Below are 24,600 nucleotides of genomic sequence, written 5' to 3'. Positions count from 1 at the left end.
CCAATGTCGTGAATAACTTATTGTGGTTGGCCCAGTGAACCTTTTCTTTCCGCGCCCATACAATTTTAAGCCAACTCAGGGGCACCGCAATGCGATCTGTCCTGCGGGGGTCGGCCAATCTCCTGGCACCGGGAAACCGCGGGACTTTCCTCCTAGGACCCTTCGGATGAAAACCCGTTGTGCCAGGCGATCCCCGGCCAGGACACTCCGTGTGTGTGCTGCGTGTTGTGTGCTGCGTGTGTGTGCTCAGTGTGTGTGCTGCATGTTGTGTGTGCTGCGTGTTGTGTGCTGCGTGTTGTGTGATGCGTGTGTGTGCTGCGTGTTGTGTGTGCTGCGTGTGTGTGCTGCGTGTTGTGTGCTGCGTGTTGTGTGCTGCGTGTGTGTGCTGCATGTTGTGTGTGCTGCGTGTTGTGTGTGCTGCGTGTGTGTGCTGCGTGTTGTGTGTGCTGCGTGTGTGTGCTGCATGTTGTGTGTGCTGCGTGTTGTGTGTGCTGCGTGTGTGTGCTGCGTGTTGTGTGTGCTGCGTGTTGTGTGCGCTGCGTGTTGGGTGCTCAGCGTGGGGGCCAGGGGGGAGTCGCGGCACTGGCAGTTGCTCCGCGGCCGTGGCACCGCAGTATCTGTGCGCACGTGTGGATGTGTGTGCGTGCGTGTGTATCTGTGTGCACGTGTGCGTGTGGGTGTACGTGCGTGTACGCGTGTGTATCAAAATTTGATACGTTTTCTCGGTATAAGAAAAAGAAAAACAACGTCACTTAAAATGAAGCGTAATTTGCAGTTAGATATTTTTGGCAGCCTTTTCAATCGCGCTACCATGCCTCGTGCTGCTCGCAGCTACTCCACGGGAAGATGAGTGGCCAATTGTTCGCGGACTCGATCGCCATCGTTGCCGCTCCCTTGCGCGACGCCGTCCGCTTCGCCTTCGCAGGCAAATCGCTCGGAAACTCCTCGCCCGGCACCGTGATACCGGCACCCCGTGGCCATCACCGTGCCCGTCACCGTGCCCGTCACCGTGATACTGGCACCGGTGGCTGGACGTGCGCGCGTCCCGATTGTCGTGTCGAGAGACGCGAAGGCATTCCCATGACGAGGCGACAAAACCAATAACAAAAACATCTCAAGTGCCGCGGCGGAGCGCGCTCGACAATAAATAAATATATATAGCGCCGAGAGATGCGTTCATCTCGACTGAAATAAAGGAGGGATTCTGCCAGAAGGGCATGGCCATTGTGGTCCTGTTATCAACGGCGCACACTTGTGGCTCAGGGAGCCCTGCAGCTACTGCTGTCGATTCGCACGTTCCTCCTCGCTCGCTCCGCTACTCCGCTTTCTCGACTCGCGCGGGCACTGCTCTCGCGCGGTGGTGGCCGGCGGATAAAAAAATATATATTCGTGGGGCACGGAGACACACGGGGCAGATATTTCGTCCTTCTGTCACATATGCGTCTCCACATTCAAGAATGCGGAGAGGCTCTCTAATACAGGCACTGAGGCATCGGTGCTCATCTCCTGATGATTACAACCCTCAGCCAGTGATGGAAATTCCACATTCCTTTGGTGGGGGCTCGTCTCTCCTTAGGATAACCACCGTTGACCTCTGTTGACTTCTCCACAAAGTGGTACTCATTTTACGAACCAGGGTGGAAACTCGCAACCCTCTCATTGCCAGCCGCTCGCCCCACCGCTGCGACAGCCGGTTGGCCCGTGCCTCATTCCGTGGCCGTGGCTCACGGTGACTCACGGTGGCTCACAGCCTCTCACAGTTGCTCACGATGGCTCACAGCATCTCACAGTGGCGCAGGTGACGAGCGGGTTAACCACGTGACGATGTTGTTCGTGGTGCTCCCCGGGTCACGTGGGCGGTATTTGCCGTTGAATCCTCAACAATCGACTGCGGTGGGCCCCGAATATGGGGCGCGGTGTCTACGGAATGACCGCGCTTAATTGCAATCATCGTAACCGAGCACTTCAACCATTACGTGCAGTAAATTAACTTTTACAGCTTGAACATTGCAATCAATAATCTCAGTTTACAACAAATCTAACAAAGCTATGTTCAGCGAGCCACTCCAACTTTTCAATGATTATAGGATTTATGTTTTATATGAATTGTGAAACAAAGTTTGGAGAGGGTTTATCACCGAGGCATCGTGATAAATATTGTTTAAGGTTTGCGCGCGACGCTTGGCGATTGAGACGAAGATGACGAAGCCGTTGGCGGAGCGACCTGCCCGCGTGCGCTTTTGCGCTGCCAGCGATCTCCGGCTCGAATCACCTCGTCTGGTGCGGCCCTCTCACCGTTATTGGGGGTTTTTGTTTGTTTTGTTTTCACCGTTCCGCACGATCCACTCAATGCCCTCGGAATTAATGCTGCGCTCGTGCAGCCAGCGCGTGGCCCTCCCCTGTCACCTCCCTCCTCCCCCATCCCAAATCCGCCGCGTGGCAATTCCCACCGCGTGCTCGTTAGAGCGGCGCCTCGGCCGAGCAGTGGCGAGAGAGAGAGAGAGGGGGAAGGCGGCGGCCTTCGGAACGTCACGGAAACCAAACTCTGACATCGGCCGGGCGGCTGCCCAAGCGGCAGAGCGAGCGAGGCAGCGAATCTTCGCAATTGGAAGGTCGCGAGGTCAACTCCGTGTTGGGGGTTGACTCTGCCTATCCCCCCCCTCTATCTCCCCCCCTCCCCCATGGAGAACCACTACGTTGTGTGTGGCAGTCAACAGTGGTTGTAGTATCGCTAGACTTGCCTCCTGCCAGAGTCATGTAGGATTTTCTCCTACTGGCTTTGCAGGGCTGCAAACCGGCCAGGGGCATTGCCTACATTCTCGCTTGAGCTGGAAATCACTTTGACCTTGACTTTTATCGAACAGACCTTGCGCCTACCAGTCTTGATCTTTATGTGTCCCCCCGGCTTGGCCATGTGCAGCCGAGTGCAAATGGAACGGGCAACAGGTTGTGAATAATTCGTTCCGCCAGCTTCTAAGCAGTTGCCATGCTAGGTTACCCTTGTCAGTGTGCACAGATTGACAAAGTGTTTACGCCGAGTGTGTGCGCAGTGCTTTGCCCCGATCCATACAGCAGCAATTACAAGGCACAAGTGGCAGTGCCTAATAGAAGTATGCATTATTGATCGCAGAATGAACGGAGCTTTCCCGTTAATAAGCCGCTGGGTGAGGGCTGTATAGGGTGAGCGAACCTCGTTTCATGTGAGTTGAGACATCGTGATCCTGTGGACGGTGAGGCGAGCCCCGTGAGGTGAGCCTGCGAGCAGGTGAACCGAGATCTCTCAGCCTGATGCCCCCCCCCCCCTTCCCCGCCCGCCCAACATCGTTGAGTATCCAAGCACCCAGAGGTCGGTGGATGTTGTCAGATGTCACTAAATGTTTTGGACCATCGGCGGAGATATAAGTTATATCATTGATTCTCATTACATGACTATCACTCATTCTCCCATTCATTCAAAACGTTCATAATCTCCTGTCATCAGGTTCGCTTTTACCGCATTCCACGCGTCATCACAGGTGTTCCCCCATTGCTCCCGTCTAATCTATTTCAATCACCTCACCTCCACCATTACACTCCACGCCTCGTGCCGTCGGTAATTCTTTGCATCGCGCCTTCGTTTCAGGCGCCACCTAAATTCCGTTAAGATGAAAGATAAGAAAGGTGCCATTTCGCACGAGGCGTGTTTCACTCACCCTCCGGAAGATTTTTGATTTAAAGCTTTCGTGACTGCAGGGATTCATCTTCTTGGTTCTTTCGGTAAAGTCACGTAGAATGGAAGTAAAAAAATAATAAAAATAAAACATAATAAAATTATTCTCACGACGTTTCGGCCACAACGCAAGCAGCCGTCCTCAGGTGAAAACCAGGTCCGTCGAGGCGACATTCAGACTCTGTCGCCTCGACGGACCTGGTTTTCACCTGAGGACGGCTGCTTGCGTTGTGGCCGAAACGTCGTGAAAATAATTTTATTATGTTTTATTTTTATTATGTTATTACTTCCCTTCTACGTGACCTCCGGAAGATGTGGAGATGGCACTCACTCGCTAGCGACCTTCAAGATCCCCTCCATGGACCCCCCCCCCCCCCACCCGTCTTCTCCCTCTCATCTCACTCTACTCCCCCCTTCCAGAAACCGAGGCCTTCATTTAAAACCTCCATTCGACCTCGTCGCACTGGGAGGTCGCACCTTTTCCGTTGCTGGAAAACTCTCCCTCCCTCGCTGGCTCTCAACATGGTTCGCATTTTTTTTCAAAGGTAAAACTTAAAACAACCTTCCTCCTCTGCCCATGACTATTTCCGAACGTCTTTCATCGGTACAGAAATCATCGTTGTCAACACCCTCCTCTCCCCACGTGTTCTCCCTTCTCTCTCTGTTTAAAACTTGGCCAATATTATCCATAAGAGGTTTTTTTTTTCTTTCTGGGGGGAGGGGGGTGTTAGATCGAGTAAATATAAATGCGTCTCTCCCCTTAGCTGTCAACATAGTTGACTCTCACATTATGTTTCAAGTCAGCGGCTTAAAGAAACCTTCCTCTGCTCCTCCGCCGATGGCAATTTGCAAATGTCTCTTTCATCGGTAGAGAAATCCATCTCTCTCAGCAACCTCGTTTCGTGCCCGCGGTGACATTCTCATTCCTCCTCCGTCTCAGTCATCGCCCCTCCCCCTCTCCGCTATTGTCCCCCCATTGTTTTCTGTCCGCTTTGTGCAGCTGTGCATGGCCCCCCACCCTAAGCCTCAATGTAACATTCGTGTCACGTTTGGCTGTCACTTGATTTAATGCTTCAATCATCGATGCTTCTCACACTCGCCACCATCGCGAGAGTGAGCTTGAGCTTTAGCCGTGCCTATTAATTACCACACGGTAGATACAACTTAATACCGTCAGATTTCACTCAATATTGCAGAGGTATCCTTGGACACCACATGTTGGCCATTGTTAAAATACAACGTAACAGATACACACTCTTCAAACCTGTGTGAAACAGCCCTGGACATGTCGCTACGATGCAGCAGCCGTGTGTTTGTCGATGTTGCTTTTACGCCACCGAACTGTGGCGCAGAGCTCTCCCAGAATGCACGCGCGCACGGCGGGAACGGCGTTCGTGGTTTAAACGATCGATTTTTTGTTGTTTGCCGAGGTCCGCGGTAATCACTGACGTGGAGCCTCGGAGCTGGCCAAGGACCCCGCCGCTAAACGGGGTCTCGCGCGCCACCCCCCCCCCCCCCCATTCAAACCCGGATCGCAATTTACATAATTGCCAAATTCGAAACCCTCAGTTTATTGAAACCTTTCTGCGCGCGTCAAAATCCCGCGATCTTCGAGGGGAGAATCGCACGCGGCTTCGCGCGCCGGTGACCCGGGCGGGGCTCGCGGACACGCGGCTTGGTCGGTCGCGTTGTGTCTCCCGAATCCATCGGGGCCGAGCGCTGGCCCAAAGAGGGCAGCACCGCGCGTGATCTGCTGGAGCCCGTCCGCGTGCGGCCGGGCTCAACGTAGTCTCCTCGCACGCATGGGGGTTTCTCCGGGAGCTCTGGGATTCTTCCCACACGCAAACCCCCCCCCCCCCCAACCACCCCCTGAGAAAAACAACCGGCAAAGCCACGCCGATACGTCGCTTCTTCCACCCCCCCACCTCCACCATAAAGCCACGAGGCCCCGCAACATACACGCCGCGAACATTTTATCTGACGCCCATCGACGATGCGTGGGCGCTTGCCTCTGCGGTTGCCACGGGGACGGAGGGAGGCCCTGCGGAGTCGATGCCCGGCCGAGCGGCTCGCGCAGCCCGCCGGTGATCGGAGCCGAGCGAGCGGGGCGCCGCGGAGAGGTGTGAGAGGAAGGGAAGTGGGGGGGGGTCAGGGTGGGTTTTATTTGTCCCGGAGTCTCCCTCGCCGCGCAGGCAGCTTCTTCCGCGCGCCCGCACCCCGAGACGGGATTCGCACGCGGCTCGAGGGAAGGGCAGGGAGGAGGGCGGGGATGGAGGGAGAGGAGGCAGTGAGGTTCGGAGGAGAAGGGAGATGTGTGAAGTAAGACGTGGAGGCAGGACGTGGAGTTAAGGGGAAGCAAGGGGGAGGCCAGTCCAGAGGTCAAGAAGCCAGGGCAGGAGGGGAGGCAGTGAGAGACATTCGGGAATGCAGGGAGGCAGGGACCAGGTGCGGGGAGGGAAGCAGGGAGGGAGGGAAGAAAGGTGGGGAGCAGAGGGGAGGGAAGTAGGGAGGGAGGGGGGCAAGGTGGGGAGCAGGGGGGAGGCTAAACTAAAGCGTGCTGACCACAAATGATAGCGAAGTGGCTAATCACGTGGAAGAGGCAGGAAATAATAGATGGGTGGGGGTGAAGGCAGAGACGGGGGGCAGGGAGATGGCTCCCGCCGCGTTCTCGTGCCCCCGAGGGCCCCCACGTCGCCCTGGAGAGGGGGGGCACTGGAGCGAGGCGACCCCCTGGGTGATCTCTAGGCCCAAACCACGACGCCGGTAAACAAAACTCACCAGGCACTGCCAAACCCAACACCGCAATTTCTCCTACTTTACATATTTCCACAGCGGTCTTTTCAGGCAAGCATACTTTTGTTCCTAAATTACAGCAATTTTCTGGGTGGCTGGAGTGCAATATCTCTACGGTAATGACTCCGTCTGGGGGTGTTTGTCTGGTTTGTGTTCCACCTCGCCAAGTTGCCCTTTGTAGGCCGCTACTCGATGAGCTTTCATCTCCTTACTTAGATTTTTGCCTGGCGTGGTTCACGGAGTTCCTGGTGCGAAGTGTTGGATCACAATACTACGTGTACTTCCAGAGCGCCATCTAAATGCACTGCATCTCACACCGCCACTGGGAGAGTGAGGCCCTCATTGCGACCACGAAGGGAGGTGAGACGGAGTGTTCTTTCAGATGAAAAAAAAGACGGGCATTCGAGTGGTCCCCACGACTCCGTGGAGCAAGAGGGAAAAGAAGACCTAAGGCCAGACATCGAGAGACTGACAGGGCAGATGTATGGGTCTCTGTGAATCTGAAGGTCCCGATGTGACGCTGTAGGTCTCTAGGTATCTAAGAGGTTAAGGTGGGAGACTGTCAGAACAGGTCTATGGGTCTCTGTGTGAGTCTATAGGTCCCCATGGGACTGTAGGTCTTTAGTTATTTAAGAGCGGATGGTGGGGGACTGTCAGGGCAGATCTGTGGGTCTCTATGCGAGTCTATAGGTTCCTATGGGGCACTGTAAGTCTCTGGTTATCAAAGAGCAGATTGTGGAGGACTGTCAGGGTAGATAATGGAGGTGGCTGCCTGTCGACTGCGCAGAAGTTGCAGGATCTGGTGGAGGGTAGGCAGCGTTGGCAGCGAGGTGCGGTGGTGGCTTCAACGGCTTGGGCCGTGACGATGACGTCTCGTTCTTGAAAGGGGGGTGGACAGGTGGGGAGAGGAGGGTGCTGACAACGATGATTTCTGTACCGATGAAAGACGTTTGGAAATAGTCACAGGCAGAGGAGAAGAGGAAGGTTGTTAGAAGTTTTAACTTTGAAAATAAATGCTAACCATGTTGACAGCCAGAGAAGGAGGGAGAGTTTTCCAGCAACGGAAAAGGTGCGACCTCCCAGTGCGAAGAGGTTGGCTGGAGGTTTTGACTGAAGGCCTCGGTTGCTGGAGGGGGGAGTAGAGCGAGATGAGAGGGAGAAGGCGGAGGTCGGTCCTCGAATGATCTTGAAGGTCGATAGCGAGGGCAACCTTGCAGTTGATACGGTACTGGATTGGGATTCGGTGTAGGAATCTGAGTGTCGGCCGGCATGGATCGGTGTCGGTCTCCACTGGACGCGGGAGCGTGGCCACGGCACTCAACGTGGACCGTACTGAAGGTCGCGATGACTTTACTGCCCTTTGAACGACCTTAACTCATTCAAATTATCATCTGGCCCAGCGATGATATTATTCAGGCTTGCAAAGGGCATTCGAAAAGGGCATTCGGCGGTGTTGTGATGGCGACTCGCGGAGCGGCTGTCCCCTTCGCCACGCGTGTGTAAACAAGACGCTTCTACACGAGACACGCGCTCGCAAGTTCCTGCCCCCACAGCACGGTTGGCTACGTATGGTGCGAAAGAAGTTCAGCACACGTACCCAAAGGATGCTGGAAAAGTGCTTGCGTGCCCCGCCGGCCTCGAACCGTGCCCAGAGCCCTCCCCGGCGAACGCGAAACCAGCGAGTGGCAGCGCTCTCGTGGTCACGGGGCTCCGCGCAGTTTGCACCGAAGGCCGTCTTCGTGACTCCGTCCGTCGTTCTGCGCCGCCGTCTCCCGGAGGAGCGCGCCCCTCGCCGACGTGCCAATCTGGCGTCCGTCGCGGGCCTCGGGCCGCCCTGGCCGAGCCTTCCGCGGCAAACGAGCGGCGAACGCTTCGATTTGCCGCCCTCCTGCCCTGCGAGTTCCCGCGTCACGGTTGGCGCGAGCGCGATGGGCACACGCGGCTCGTCGATCGTTGCTCGTAAGCCGCCGGGGGCCCAATTAGACCGTCGCCTGAGCCGCGGCTCGCAGGTCACACCGACGCTGCTGCCGCTTTCGTGCCGACGGATTTCTTTTTTTCCGTGGCAAACAGTTTGTCGTGCGCCGAGTGAATTGAAAGGGGTTGTGTGTGTTTTGTGTGTGTGTTACTTTCCTCCGCACGAACCCCTGACGGCTGTCACAGGCGAGCGCCTGCGGGTGCAGCGGGAGCCTGACTCGCGTCTAATCGGCCCTCTTTGTTTTGGGACCCAAATGCCAATAATCCACTTAGCTCACGCGGGCAAATGAGACGCGCTGGAAATATACTTGGACGAACACAAAGATTCTAAATTCGACAGGCCGTGTTGATTCTCACAAATTAGCAGCAGCCTGCTGGGGCCATGCAGATGCAGCGATGATGGCGGGGGGGGGGGGGCTGGCCGATCATGATGAGGTGAGGGCGCGGAGGTGGTGGAAGCCGCGGCATGGACTCCATGCCGCCTGGGCCCCGGGGCCTTGCAGGAAACGATTTTTGAGGTCAACGCGGATGCGCTCGGCTTCCCGTTGAGCGGACGAGGGTCCCTTATCGCAGCATCCACCGCGGTCACCGCAGCGCTCGTTCACAGCCGTTTGGGACTCAGGGCGCACTGCCAACCATCTAAATGGAAATGTTGGGGACTATCACGCGCCAATAACATATGTTTTCAAAATTAAAACGTTTCTTAAACGCACCGTAAAATGTCAATAAGCCTTGAAATCGACCGACCTGATATGTATTGGTCAGTCTCTATGGTTGTGCAACAGGCAGACAAATATAGAGGGCCACGCGGACCGCAGTGTGAGAAGCGCTGCTCTCAAGGATCCACCGGCGCATTGCGCAATGCCTCGACGACGAGCCACAGACTTGACTCGTGGGTTCAGCGGCTTTCGGGGCACGCCGGCAGAATTGGTGGCAACGTCGGTGCGCCCCGCACGATGTGGGGTGAGTGCCCTGCCAGAATGCGGCTAAAATAGGGCAATGTCGGGGCACGCTTGGCAGCACGGTCTCAGTGACAAAGAATTAGATGAAGCCCTCGTCCTGCCCCACCTCCTCCCCCTTCTCTACTTAGCTCGGCACCCGGATCCCTTCGCCCCAGTGGGGCCCGGGGCAGTTGCACTGCCTGCGCACTCAGTAGCTACGTCTATGATGTAGGCCACCCCCCCAGCTTCGTCCTTTTGGCCAAGTCACAAAATGTGCGACACGCAGACCCAGCGGGTGGCAGCGTTTAATATCGAGTTGAGAAATGAAGCCTTGGGGGACGGAGGGAGGGGGTGGGGTTAGGGTAGGGGGAGTGTGAAGGTCGCCTGTCGACCTCACAGCGGCTGCATGATCTGGCAGGAGGCAGGAGTTTCACGTTCATTTGTTTCACCAGGTGAGAACTCAAGAGAGACGAAGGATAGAGTCGCATCTGCCAGAGTGACCCCGCTTGACCAAAACGACGAATGCTAAATTAACCATTCATAGCCAAGGTTTTTGGATGAGATCGCGTAAATAAAAATGCGTCGTAACCTTCCGCCATCCGACACAGCCAGTAAGGTTCGTCACGTAAACAAAACGCGCCAATTAGTTCATAATTTAAGCCCACCGGTGTGTTGGAGAGTAAAATCACAACATTTACAATTTGAGTAGTACGACGTTTCGCTGGTAATTACATCCAGCATCATCGGGCAAATCGCCCGATGATGCTGGATGCGATCTAACCCAAAAACCTTTATTATGAATAATACCGGTCGTGAAAGCCTTCTACGTGTAAAAGAAAAAAAACAGTCAAGTGCATCAATGAAGCAAATTAGAAATCGGCACACAAAAAACAACTACTGTGCCGCGTGAGAAATCGAAAGTACTGAATAGACATTAATCATTTGTTAAATAATAAATTCACCGTCGCGTGAGTCAACTCGGTCAGATTAGACTGATCATACCACAATGAAATTAAGTTACAGAAACATTAAACAGATACAGGGGATGACTGTTGCAAGTATATGACAGATGGAGGCGATTGCCAATTGCGGAGGCCGTCGGTAGCATCGGCCTCGATAACATCTTGGCCTTGACCTCGGCGCCAAGATGTGACGCGCGTCTTGGCGGCGCTGCGAAGCGGGAATTTGCTCCGCTCTTCACCGCGAGGAACGGTTTTAAAGAATCGCAGTGAATTCACCATTTAGCGGCAATCAGCAACCTTCAAACAACACAGCGTGTAATGACACACGGCCGCAAATGTGCTAAATGGTAACCCTCTCCACACGCAGCAAAGGCTCCCCGGACTAATTAACACGTGCGGGCCAGGTAGCCTGCGGTAAGCCAGCGGAGCAGTGCGGGGCACGCACACCTGTGCTTGAGTGCGCACACGTGTGAGGAGCGGTGGGGCAGTGGTTAGCACACTGCGCTCCAAACCTGGCGAGCCGAGTCCGCTTCCCACTCGTTGCCAATATGCGATGAATATGTGAACCGGTCACGGGTCTCGCCTAGGTCGACTCAGACTTGAATTAGTACCTGGTGCAGTGTGTAAACATCACGACTGGGGAAACAGAGGCGACCGGGCGTGGTTCTGGCCACACCGACTCCCTCGTGTGCCGTGCTGGCTCTCATAGGTGCTCGCTAACTGCGCTTGCCCAAAAAAAGTCTTGTCAAGTTTCCGAGGAGATCTTTGTCCTTGTGTGTGCGTGTGCGGCATAACAGGGTGGGCGGAAGGGGTCATTCGAGGGAAGACGCGTTCCATCGAGAGGGATGGACGAGTCGAGGTCTGGGTTTAATCAAACAGGAGCCCTTGAGATTCCTGATCTCTAGTGCAAGGGGACCAGGGGATTCGCAGTGGTGTAGAGCCGCGTGTGAATGTTCTATCGGCAATGATCTATCGTGCAGTGACGGTGCGTGTGCGTGCCGGGTGTGTGATATTAACCTGCTGGTGGCGGTGGTGTTGCTGCCGAGGAAGTCAAGTGGAAACCAAAACGAATATCCTTTTCTCGTCACGGCTCAAGAGCTTGAGCCCACGACCCAGCCATTTGGACAGACAACTTGAGAGAGAGAGAGAGAGAAACAGAGAGAGAGAGTTGCACGTAATTTAAAATTGTGGGATTGGGTCCCTGACTCAGCGCTGAACACAGCGACCTACTTTTGTAACGGGAATCTCAAAGGTGCACTGCCCCGCAAAAAACGCACACGCGTTTGGAAGCTACCGAGCGCTCGCCGGCATCGAACCATCGACTTGGAGAGAGCGTCCCGGAGACAAGCTCTCCCACCGCCCGGGCGACCCCCCACGAAACCCCCCGGGCCCCCCCCGGTCATCCCTAACGACTCTCGACGGCCGCCACCGCCCCCAATCCAACTCGGCTGGTCGGGTGACGGCGCGTGGCTCCGCGGGTTCGCAGTTGCGGCCGTCGCGGCTGCCGAGAAAGCGCACGACGGCGTTTTGTTGCCGTCGGCGTGATGCTGGGAAGGGCGAAGGGGGCCCGCGCCCCGCTCTGCACCCCGTGGCCCCCGGCATGCGGGTGATGGATGAATGCTGCCTTCTGGCTTGGGAAAGAGCCCCCACCGCCCCCCCCCCCCCCCCCGTGCTCGCCAAGTCTGATGGCCTTGGTCTAGCCGCTGATAGCTGCACACAATTGGCGTGTGTTCTTGATTCAGTCGGGCTCAGCGCCGGCGATAGAGAATCGACGAGAGCCCGCGCGTAAGTTGCTGACTGGCACGCCGAAGGGAGCGAGCGAGCGAGCGAGTGAGCGAGCGCTCCGGAGGGTCGGTAACGAAGCCCATCGATTGCCGTGGGAGACCTCGATCGCGTTTCTTCTGAGACGGCCGCTCCTCCGGCGAAGGGCAGCGCCGCCTCCGCAGGGAGCTCCGAGTGGGCGACGTTTCGGGGACTGCAACGGGGTGGGGGGGGGGGGGTCCCCGCCGTGCAGTAGATTCGTGACAAACAGGGCGCGTCTTCACGCCAAGTGCCAGGCTCAGCCGCGCCGAATGTAGCGCTACGTTGCGCTGTGGTTTTCCCAGGGAAGCCCTCGCCGAGTCTCAGGGCTCCTTTTCAGGAGGGTCCTGCCAAGTTGTTCGCAATAAGATGGGCGATGTTGCTGCTGATGGTGCTGTTGCGTGATACCCAATTGAGTACTTTGCACGAAATCTTTCAGGTTTGGGATGTTTTGGCCATTACGAGGCGCATTGTTAGATTGATTTTTTTTTAATCTATGGGACGAGACCGGAGAACCCAGAACGAACCCCATGCAGAAAAGGCGGAGAACACGCAAACTCCACACAGAGGTGCCCAAGTGAGGGTAACTGTCAAACAAGGATAGGAATGCGTCTGCCTTGCTGATTCTTGCCGTTTGCGGTTTCTTAAAAGCATGTTGCTCAATCCCCGGGGCTACCGAGTGCCGTGTTTCGCTAAATGGGATTAGCGAACGCCGCTAGAGAGGTCAGAACCTTTAGCAGTGAGTCACTAAGTAGACACGCAGACGATACCTCTCCTTCACGTATCGGTATCTCCACATCAAAAATAAAATAATTCCCCACGCAATTCATCGGTCCCACAGCCTTCTGAGAGCGCATCATTTCAGCAGCACTGATTCAGCACACGTAAAACTCTGGAGCGGTTTCAACACACAGTGTCTCATCAGCAGACAGAGCCACCCACGGTAGGGGCCAAGCCACCACGGTCCCTTCCCATGACGTTCACGATGTGTCTGCGTGTGTGCGTCATGCGTGTGCAGGTTCATTGTGGGGAGTTTTGACACAGTGGCCGGCGGCAATTTACTTACGAACCCGGGGACCTGCGTTTGATTCCCAGCCACGGCTCACATCCGTGGCGAGTGGTCTCAGAACCGGTCCGAGGCTTCGAATAAATGCCCTTAAACGCATGTGTAAGCGTCAGCGCTGGGAAGACAAAGGCGGCCCGGCACAGTGCTGGCCAATACCATGCACTTGTGAGCCGTTCCCAATTTAATTGGTGCTCGCTGACTGAACTTGCCCCGAAAGTCTCTCAGCATCATTGTCTTCGTGCGCGTGTAATCTCCGCTCGTGTTCGCCCTCCGTGTATCGCGATGCACACGGGATTTGTGCTTTTAATTGATTTTTGGCGAAAAGCTGGAGGCGATGAACGTGGCTCGTGATTCATAACAAACCGCCGCTACACGTGGCCGCAGCGCGCTACACGGGGAGGCTGCCTCTGTGGGTTGCGCGGTTTAATATTAATGTGAATGGTTTCTGGATGGGCAAGTTAAAAAAATGCTTTGCACAGATGTGTGTGTGTTTTTTGAAAGCAGTAAAAACCGTCCGAAGCGATGCTGCCAGTGTTCTAACCGGGCATGTGTCTGTGTGTTTGTCTTTGCAGGGTTCCTAAGCACAGGTGATCAGGCAGCTAAAGGGAATTACGGTCTCCTGGATCAAATCCAGGCCCTGCGCTGGATCAGTGAGAATATAGGCATCTTCGGGGGTGACCCGCTCAGAATCACTGTGTTTGGGTCGGGCGCTGGTGCGTCTTGTGTCAACCTACTGACACTATCGCACCACTCTGAAGGTAACCGTTGGAGCAATTCAACCAAAGGTATTCAGCAGGCTGATAATTTTGACAATTTTGGTGTCTGCATGCTCACTGCTCCCCCTCTCTCTCTCACCTGTCGTGGCGTGGTGGATGCTCGCGGAGGGGGCGGCTGTTCTCTGCCTTTGCTCTCTCTCTCTCTGTCTCTTCCCTCCTTTCATATCCCCCCGACCCCCCTTCTGCCCTCTCTCCCTCGCCCCTGGGAATTCGCGGGCCAGGGTACGCTTTGTCACATAAATAATAATAATATAGGGGAAGTATCTCACGATGCCGTAGAAAGCTCAAGTAATTTCAAGGAAACTGAAAATGCGCGCGGCTACAGGCGATGAATGGAGTCAAATAGAATCAAGCGGTTCACATGAAACGAAAATGCAATTTCAATTAAACGCACGAGGATGTAGGTGGGCAACGCAGGTCTGGGGTCAATTGAGGACAAATCAGCACCCCCAGAGTCCCATGGGAAGAGTACGCCAAGAGAGCCCTTGGCCTTGAACCTGGTTCAAGTTAAGATTATATTTTAATTGTTGACTTTCAGCCAATATTAAAAAAATCACATTGTGGTTTGGGCCCCACTGTAAAAAAAACACCGGTCTGTGGCTGGATTGACAGAAAGGGGCATCGGGAAAGTTGGCATTCAAATGAGATTTTTTGTTTTGTTTTGCATTTGGCATTTTCATCTTCAATGACGCGAAATTGCATTTCGGAAAAGGCAGCCTCAAATGTAATTATAGCTTATACCCCTGTCACTTGACAGCACGGAACATTTGTCACGTTGAAACATTCATTGCAATTCAATACGTGAATGTTGATTAAACATTTTGCAAATTAGGCATTTTCCAATTAACATTTCCCATGAATGTGCCCGACGCTACGCGATGATGTTGGCGCAGCGTCTCCCCGCCGCACGGACGCCACGATCGTCATCGATCACGTGACGGGCGTCACACGCGCGCAGTCCGCGTGGCGCTCCAACCCTTGAACGCTCCCGCCGGCCTAAGCCCTGAACGACGATCGATTACTTACTTGCACACGGCATTATTAATGCAAACCGCGGCCCAAAACGCTGAACTTCCACAAAGCCTGGAGGCTTAGGCCCACACAGAGTCGCATCAGCATTAAACTTCCGACAAGATTAGAATCGGGTCAGAATAAATGCAAATAAAATCCCCAAGCTAAACTCACCAGAGATGAGAAACTCCACTGACAGCGTCCCGATGGTGGCAGTGCTGCAAAACGACGGCGCACAGACGGCGCTGACGAAAGACGTCGAGCCCGAGAGCAAAAATAACACCAAAGCGCGTCGAGTCATCGATCAAATAACAACCTCGGTGGACGCGAAACGCCACCAATCGTCAATGTCAAAACGAGCATCACATGCTGAACTGATAATTGCGCCAAATCCTCGCCAGTGGGCGTTGAGGACGTGGCCAGGCGGGTGCCACGAGATGGTAATGTACTTGCAGGAAACAGAGGGAGAGACACGCGATCACGAACACGTACAAGGTAGAAAATAAACACCGAGCCCGCAGTAAAATAAGGGCGTTCCGTCGTATCCCTTCCCCGTGGATATCGTTGGGCAGGAGTCGCCGCAGTGCTTAGATGACGAGCCACCCTGTGACCTTTGGCTCTGCGTGGAAGCAGGAGTGGAGCAGGCGCGGGGAGCAGCGCACGACATGCTGGGTAGGGCACGAAATTATGGGAGAGCAGAGCATGCTGGGTAGAGCATAGTATACGATGTCGGGCAGCGTCTCCTGATCTTCCCACCCAACCTCACTTCATCCCCATCACCCCTTCTTCCTCTCCTCTTTCTTTCTCCTTCGTCTATGTCCTCCTCTGCCTTCTCCTCCTCTGCCTCCTCTTCTGCCACTTTGCCCATAAAGCGCTCTCCTATATCTGCTCATGAACCAGTTACTTTGGATGGGAATTTCAATCTGGGCGATCACGAGACATTTTTCAGAAAATCTCCGAGGGAACGCAATTCAGACCCGATTGGCGGTTGCACAATTTCGCAACAACTAAAACAACAATCCGGAATGTCTTAAACACTGCAATGCTTCACACGTGCGTACGTTGCGCAAAAAAGAGATGTACTGCGCACATACGCGCATACAATACGCGTTAATCGAATTCCCATTTTGGCGTCGGTCGCATATAGATGCGTGTACGTATGTGCGCAGCACGCAGAGCGTATCCATTGTCTCGTTCAGTCGTCCTCTCCCGTCCTCTGAGACTGCGCATGAAGCACCAAAGTGTCCATGAAATGCTTGTGCATGCATGATCCAAAATTGTCAAAGCACTGACCGGCGCCCCCCCCATCACCCCGTCCCCGGGGGGTGCTTTCTCCCCAGAGGCCCTGCCGTGTGTCCGTGCAGTGGTCTTAATTGGCAGCCCCTCTGGTTGCTCTCCGACACGTCTCTGAGTGCACCCTTTGCATGCTCACCGTCCCCTCCTTCCAAGCATGCATTGTTTGTTGTTGTTTTTGCTGTTGTTTGCTTTTGTTGAGAATACTTTGTCCATGCTGTTCCCCCCCCCCAAGGCAACTAGGAGCTCGGGTTTGCTGAGTCGACCGTCCGTTCGTTAGCGCCCGAGCGAGCCTTTCGCTCGTTAGCTCAGAACGGACATGTTGGGATGCCTTCGCGCGATCGCCGGACTCTCCCGTTGCACCCTGGCGTACAGTACAACTAACCCCGCCAAAGGCGACGGTCGTCCCGTGCAGACACAACGCACGGCGCCCGTGACGTTTTGGCCACGATTGGAATTTTTTCTCTTTTCTCTTACGGCATCACAATTCCCAATGTGCGCGCAGAACCACTGCGACGCCCTTAACTCGCAGGTGCGCCGCTGCCTGCGCCACGCGTGCCCTGCCACCCCCCCCCCCGCCGGCCGCGTACCCAGGGACCCAGTCTGCTGAGCGCAGCACCACTGACGGGAAGCAGCTGGCAGCCTGCATTTGTTTGCCTTTGGATAATGAAACTGCCAAGTGAGCTCCGAGCGCGACGCTGCCCGCCCGGCGAATACAACGCCCGGTTTAGAAGCTCGCACGCAAAGCAGCCACCCCCCCCCCCCCCCCTTCAGATTGCGAGCGCAGAAATTCCTGGCATCTCGACGCGCCGGCCAATCTCCTCTCCCCGAGCGTCTCTCTACGATCCCGAGTACAGCTCACGAATCGCATTTCCCCGTGCGCGTCCAATCGCCGGCTCTCCATTGTGTTCAACATCGCTGCAATCTGGAAGGGGCTGACGCTCGACGGTTCGTGGACGTCGCGGCTCGCCTGCGAATGTGCCCGACGAAACGACGATGCGCGCCTTCCTTGCCACGGCCTCGTCGCAACAAAGATCCCGGGAAGCGCTTTGTCGGCTCTCGTTAGCGCGTCGAAGCCGGTGCCTGTAAACGCGGCCGCAGTGGTCGATGGCAGCGACCGAGGCGGCTGCGGCGGCGGCGTCGGCCGGCCCGTGGCTTCACGGGGCGTCTCGTCACGCGAAGGCGGCCCAGCGTTGAGTGACGATGGGGTAAATCAGCCGAGTGGGCGCTCCGTCTGTAACGAGCTGACAGGCGGCTTCGCGTTCGGTGGGAGGAGGCAGGTGGCCCCCCGTGTGCGGCCACCTGCCCGCGGGCAACGCGTTGACGGGGCGGCCTGGAGCAAGCGACCGGTGCCGCGTTACCACATTTACCGTGAAGCCGGCCCAGGCCGTGTGGGGCAGCCCAGCAAGGCGTGGCCCCGGACCCGACTCGTCGAGAGCCGTGGGGCTCCACGGTCCCCGTTACCGCCCCCGCGCTCCTCATCCCAGTCGTTCCGGTGCCAGGCTGTAGTTTGTATTTGTTGACCGAAGCAAGGGACGCAATTGACGGTAAAGATTCTCCCATTCCCATTGACCCCACGGTGCCGCGACTGGGCCCGAGCGTGTCCCCGGTGAGATAATGCGGCTCTGGCCACTAACCGAGGCGCGCAGCCCACGCAGAGCGAACCGCGCGTGCTCCGGCTTGTCCCGTCCCGGCGTGGCAAGGCTCCCGTGGGACGCCGCCGGGTCAATCCCACTCGGGTCACGCCGAGCCAGCACGCTTCCAGTGTCCGTGGGAACGTGGCATGAGGGCGTCGTCAGTCTGTGTACGGCAGAGGAAAAGAGGACATGCTGTCATAATGACCGACAACATTGGGTCTATAATGAGCATCTGCTTCTACAGATTGGGAATTCATATCCCGCCGCAGAAACAACTGACAGCAAGACCATCAATCGTGTTGCAAATTAAAATCCGCACCGCCGTCTCGAGAGAGAGAGAGAGTGTGTGTGTGCGTGCGTGTGAATTAGGCATAGATAAAGCATTTAAAATTAGAAATCAAAATTAGACACAATCACTCCTATTAGAGAAGAGAAAAACAAGCCCTGTTAATACACCAATGGTGTTTCTGTGGCAATTAGCGTGTAATGGCAGGATTTAAAATAACCATCGCGTTAAAACTCTCCTTCAAAGTTGCTCTCTCAAAGCCCCCGTGCCTCTCGTGCCTGCGCGCGCGCGCGTCCGTGCGCATGCAGCCACGGACACGCGCGTGTGTTGGGAAATCAATGAAGTGATCAATCGTTCCGTCTCTTAGTCGGAGGTTTGACCGCCATGGATTCCCATCTCGTCCTTGCTCCGTTCTCCTGGGGAATTCCTGTGTTTTGAGAAGGCCCCATTCCTTTATGTCATCAATCCATTCCCGTCGTTATCACCGCCCGTTCTCTCTGTCGATCTGTGCCGTTAGAAGCATTCCGCGGACTCGCAGGCTGAACACCACGTGACCAAAATGCGAACATTGTCTTCTCACCAGCGCTTACATCGTCGCAGCCAATATTATGATTCGTGATAGATTTTTTTCGTGTGTAAAGGCCACGTAACGACCGGCGCCAAATCTGTATCATTAGGGGCCCTCCACCGAATCGCTAAACTTGGTTACGAGGATTGAGCTGAAGCGGTAACACTTGGCGCGTTGTTTAAGTTTGTACACACGTGACGGTGACGTTGTGATTTGTTTGGCTGCGTTGAGTGGCCGAGGATTGCTTTGACAAGACTCGATTCTTGCAGCTCGCTACTCTACGGGACGAGTGGGGAAAGAAACAAAACATTACCAAGCTGCAGCGTCTACAGAATTATTTGGCACCTGCATTGACGGGTACGGCAAGATCCGGCCGTGTCCGTTCAGTGCTAGTTGAGCCGCATTGCCTATCGGCTGCCGAACGAATACATTGTAATGTCGCACTCATTACACACAGAGTGCTCGCCACAAATGAACCACAATCCGAAGGAGCGTAAACCATCACGAAAACTCCGGTCGACCTCGCAGCGGCTTTTTGTGATAAGCATCGAACACAGACGGCCAACGCATCTCGCAATTTCAGATGCGCTTCTGCGGCCGTCTGGAACGCTCTTCCTTTCGATATTAGGAAGCATCTGGGAGCTATGCACTTTCATAGCTAAATTTAAAACTCATTTCTTTAGAATCACTGTGTGTCTTTAGTTTGTAATCCAACTGCGCTGACCTCCGATTAGCACGGTCGGCTTTACGCACGGTGCGAAAGAAGTTCACCATACATACAGAATGACGCAGATTTGCTCAGATCGCAATTTTCCGATCGAAAGACCCAAAAATCACTCACGATGAATTTTCTTCGGATTTTTTTTTCCTCTCCCCGAACTCACGCCCAGCCGAGAACCCCCCGGCGTGTATCTTCCTCTCGCTCGACTTGGCTGGGCATCGCTATAAATGCGTGCGCATATTCTGGGGTGGGGGGGGGGCTTTAAAGTCGCCTTTCCCGTCCCGCCGCCGATTGCCCACTGCACCATCTGTGACCCCATCCCGTCTCGCGCCTTCAGCTCACTCGTCCTCTCTTCTAATGTTGTCCCATACTGTCTGGGGTGTCCGTTGCACGGTGGCGAGATGTTAACTACCTCGCCTGGTATACAGGAGGTTCCTGGGTTCGATCCCAACCCTGACACCTGCTGTATATTTGGAGTTTGCGTGTTCTCCCCGTGGTCGCGTGGAATTCTCTCCGGGTTTTCCCTCCACATTTAGACTCAAATACTTTCAACACGCGTTCAAAATATTTGTAACTTTCCACACGATACGCCACTTCGTCGCGCTATCATTTGTGGCCAAGTCACTTCTGAAAAAGAGTTACATAGCTCAGTGGAGCCTTACCTGGTAAAATAAAAAAATATATATATACCGTAGTTTAGTAATTAGTCTTAGTTAATCATCCCCATTTCCGAAAGTGGTGATATCCATTTCTTCAAACGTCTACTCTTGGCATTTGCATTTGTCGCTTTGCACCAATCTGAATTCCAGTCCGAATTCCCCCTGAACTCGATGTTTGACAATATCAGCCTATCCTTTGGGTCTTTCGGTAAAGTCACGTAGATAGGTTCAAAGAAAATTACAAAAAACTACGACGTTTCGATCGCAACACAAGCGTTCGTCATCACGAAGAGGATAACGGACGCTTGTGTCGCGATCGAAACGTCGTAGTTTATTTGTTATTTTCTTTGAACCTATCTACGTGACTTTACCGAAAGACCCAAAGAATATGAATTCATGCAGTCACGAAAGCTTTAAGTCAAGATTTAACATCGGTCTAGGCCTGCGGATTATCTTTGCCCTCCGTGTCAGAGTTCAAGTGACCTCTGCATCGCGCCGGTCTGTGCTTACTTCGCTCGGTTGAATTGTCCGGCGACGGAGGCGTCTGCGAAGACCCGGGGGGTCTTGTCCAGCTGATGTGTGCAGATGACTGCAGTTCGTGTACAGCAGACACGACGGTGCTGATGATGAATTTGATAACGAAAAGCAACAAGCCAGCTCCTCTACCACCTGCCATCAAAGCTGGACATTTGGAAATTTAGAGGTGGGAGGAGTACCGGGCAAGAGGCAATGCTGATATCCAAGCTGGGCATTACATTGATAAACAGCAAAGCGAACTCATGGATCAGAGGACAAACACAAATTAGAGACATTGACTGGTATCGCATTGGCAAATCATTAGGAGGGTCGATGGCCAGTGGACGATACTGACCGTGGAATGATGGCCGAAGAAGAGAAACACTTCCAAGAGGACGAGCACATTGGACACGAAGCTACGAACGTGGCAGATGTGCAGGCGTGAGATGGACCGTGGCATCGCATGGCCGCAAAGGCTTTGAACCCAATAGTGGATAGAGGATGGCTGAACATGGTATAATCGTTGGCCACCACGTTGGGATTCTCCGAGCGAAGCGGTACATTAATTGCTCGAGGTGCTAACACTCTTTTCATGCCGTTACGAGCAAATTTCATAATTTGCCTCCCGTTTTATCTCGTTATCGAGGACGCACAGCGCTCGGAGTGATGCGGATACTTGCTGCTGCGCGTCGCGCTTGGCCGCTTCTGTGTGCCCACGCCCCTCTTTGTCCACGAGCGTGTCTCTATCTCTCTCAGTCGCAAAGATCGCATGGCGCGCTCTCGTTTTATTCCCGTGTCGGCGTCCGCCCGCGTCTCGCGTGCGGCCGCGTCCGAGTCCCGGCGCCGCCAGAACGCGGCCGGGGCGACAAAGTTCCGCTGAAATAATCAACACGCGCCGATAATAATCGTGTCACCGCGCTGATGTCCGCCAACCGCCTTTCCCTGTAAGGCAATCAAAACTTCCAGCTGATCCGCGCGGCTCCGCGACATCGAGCCGTTCCGTGCAAAAAATAAAATTGGACGAGCGGCTATAAACCGGCGCATTCTTCCGAGCGAGGGCTCAATAAGATAAACAGGCTTCCTGCCTAGGCACGGCGGATCAATGCGCCGGATCACAACAGTCGATGCTCGCCGCGTGGAAGGCTTCTCCTCGTCGACGTTGTTTATATTTCTCCCTTCCCGGTCGTCACCGCGCCTTCGGCCCGGCGCGCGCTCGGGGGGGGGGGGGGACGGCCCCCCACCCTCGAGCACGGAGTCCTCCTCGGATGCGGAGTTGGGGCTGGGGGGTGAGAGGGCTCTCGAGACACAACGATAAGCATCTCGGTGACCTGGCGGCGGGGGGTGGGGGGGGTCACCACATTGACAACAACAACAACAAAAACACAAGCAAACAAAAATGGAACGCGGCAATGAAGCGAGTAGACATCGCGAGAGAATGATTGGCACCGCGGGGCCGGGCAGCTGTGCTTGCCGCTTAAAGGGCACGACGCGTTTCCGTGGAAATCACAGCATCACGTGGCGCGCGTTGTGACAGAAGTCGACGCGTTTGACATGCGGGAGGGTAGGCAGGTCAGCTGGCTTACCAGGCAATGAACACCCCCTCGTGAACACGCAGGATGACACAAACCTTCACACATTGCACAGTGGCACCGCGGCCTGTAAAAAGGCGACGTTTCAGCCAACGGGCGTTCTTCACAAGGACATGGATGTAGAATGGTTATATCTGTGATGTGGGGCGAGTTGTGAATGGAAAATACGACTACGTATTTCTTGACGGGCGTGTGCTGAATGAAGCAGGCGCGATGTCCGTTTTGGGCTCAGTCGTGGGGATGGTTGTGGGTGAGTGAGCGAGTGAATAGAAGAGACACAGGGAGTTGACAATTATCATCGTGCAGTCCGTGCCGGTAAGACTGTCATCATCTGAACACGAACACGAGTGTGACTCGGCTCTAGGGCAGTCCTCAGAGGGACTAACCTTAACTCGCGACCAGGTCAGCGACCGCTGATAATTTTTTTTTTTAAAGTGATTTTCACCACTCATTATTCAGGATGCGAGGAGCGGTGGCGCAGTAGTTAACGCGCTGGTGTGGTGTGCAAAGACCAGCACTGGGGAGACAAAGGTGGCCAGGTTGGTTCTGGCCACACGCCCCCCCCCCTCCTCCGTGTGCCATCCCGGCCCTCGTAAAGGTGCTCGCTAATAGCACTTGCCCCAAGAGTCGGTTAAGTGAAACGGGGGGGGGGGGGGGTCTGTCTCTTGGAGTGCCCATCGGCTCGTCCGTTTAAGGAAAAACTGCGTTCATTTGGGGCATCACAGTCGCATAGCAGTTTGTTGTCTAAGACAGCGGCTCACTGCAGACTCGTCCTACCTGTGTACGGCCCAAGAGAAGCCGCAAAAACAAACGCACACAATATGAGGCCATGCGCTATAGCGTCGTTGGTGTTGTTATTGCCCTGGCTTCGAGTCCACGTGCGCGCGCGCGCGCGCAGCGTGGGGCGAGGGATTGAGGTCACTCGCGCTCGTCCTCTAAGATTTGCTCTTCACAGAGCTCTAACCGTGCCATTACAAAGATCAAATAATGACCCCTTCGCACATTCTGGTCCAAATAGCACGGCCCTCGTCCTCCTCGATAGGCGCCCGCGAAAAGGGGACGCTTATGTGCACACGCGCGTGTGTGTGTGTGTGCGAGGTGTGTGTGGGGGTGTGTGTGTGTGAGGTTTGTGGGAGATGTGTGTGTGTGTGTGGTGTGTGTGTGTGTGTGTGCGAGGTGTGTGTGGGGGGGGCGTGTGTGTGTGAGGTTTGTGGGAGATGTGTGTGTGTGTGGTGTGTGTGTGCGAGGTGTGTGTGTGTGGGAGGTGTGTGTGTGTGTGGTGTGTGTGTGTGGGAGGTGTGTGTGTGTGCGAGGTGTGTATGTGTGGGGAAGGCGTGTGTGTGAGGTTTGTGGGAGATGTGTGTGTGTCTGGGAGATGTGTGTGGGAGGTGTATGTGGGAGGTGTGTGTGTGGTGGAGGTGTGTGTGTGTGAGGTGTGTGTGAGGTGTGTGTGTGAGGTGTGTGTCTGGGGGGGGGAGTGGTGGCGTAGCGGTGGCGTAGCGGTTAGCGCCCTGCGCTACGAACCCGGCTACCCGGGTTCGATTTCCGCTCAAGGCCAACACCAGTGGCGATTATCTGAGGTAGCCTTGTGCCTCCCCTACGTCGACTTAGACTTAAATTAGTTCCTGGTGCAATGAGTAAACATCAAATTTGGGGGGGCAAAGGCGGCCAGGCGTGGTGCTGGCCACCCTCCCATCGTGTGACATTCCGGTCTCATAGGTGCTCGCTAATAGCACTTGCCCCAACGGTCCGACAAGGCTATATTGGGGGTCTGTAGCAGTGCGCACACAGGCACCACGAATGCCAAAACGGTTTAATTCGCGCGGGAGCAAACGGTGACGGCACAGCAGCGCGTGGAATTATTTGCCCACTACCAGGGTCACTCGTTAAGTTTTTGTAAACATGAGGCTCGGCAAAGCCCCTCGCCCTGTTTGCAAGTCAACAGAACAGCTGATAAACGGCCACACAATGTGTATAAACACTCGCCAATGCCGCAATATAAATGTAAATCCCTCGAGTTTCACTCAACAACTGCACGTGTTACTCGTGCGCCGTTTAACGCAAAACTCATTTGACGATTTTGCCGATGCTCGTGTCTGTGAAACAGCTCGCAGACACTGCCCGTGCCGCTCGTTCGCCTCGTTCGACGCCGTCCGTTTGTTGGTGGCTTGAGGATGGCTCTCGGCCAGGGCGCTGCGTGTCCGTGTCGAGTCGCCTGGCACCGGGTTCACCCGGAATCTCGTTCCCACTCCTCGCATCGGATATCGCGAGCCAAGCCAAAGCAGGGACGGGCGCAACG

At 54.9% G+C, this 24,600-nt stretch overlaps 1 protein-coding gene across 2 annotated transcripts in view; it reads left to right on the top strand.

Moving 5' to 3' along the window:
- The window catches only part of LOC144732672 (neuroligin-4, X-linked-like), a 170,596-nt gene that overhangs the window by 120,258 nt on the left and 25,738 nt on the right, over positions 1-24,600 (top strand). For both annotated transcript variants that reach the window (XM_078614224.1, XM_078614223.1), the window contains one exon: positions 13,818-14,030. In XM_078614224.1, the coding sequence (XP_078470350.1) occupies positions 13,818-14,030 (213 nt within the window). The remainder of the gene's footprint in view (positions 1-13,817; positions 14,031-24,600) is intronic.

Source organism: Lampetra planeri, chromosome 43, assembly GCF_965212315.1.
Source record: "Lampetra planeri chromosome 43, kcLamPlan1.2.h2, whole genome shotgun sequence".
Classification (NCBI taxonomy): Eukaryota; Metazoa; Chordata; class Hyperoartia; order Petromyzontiformes; family Petromyzontidae; genus Lampetra; species Lampetra planeri.
This window is presented reverse-complemented; position numbering and strand designations above follow the sequence as displayed.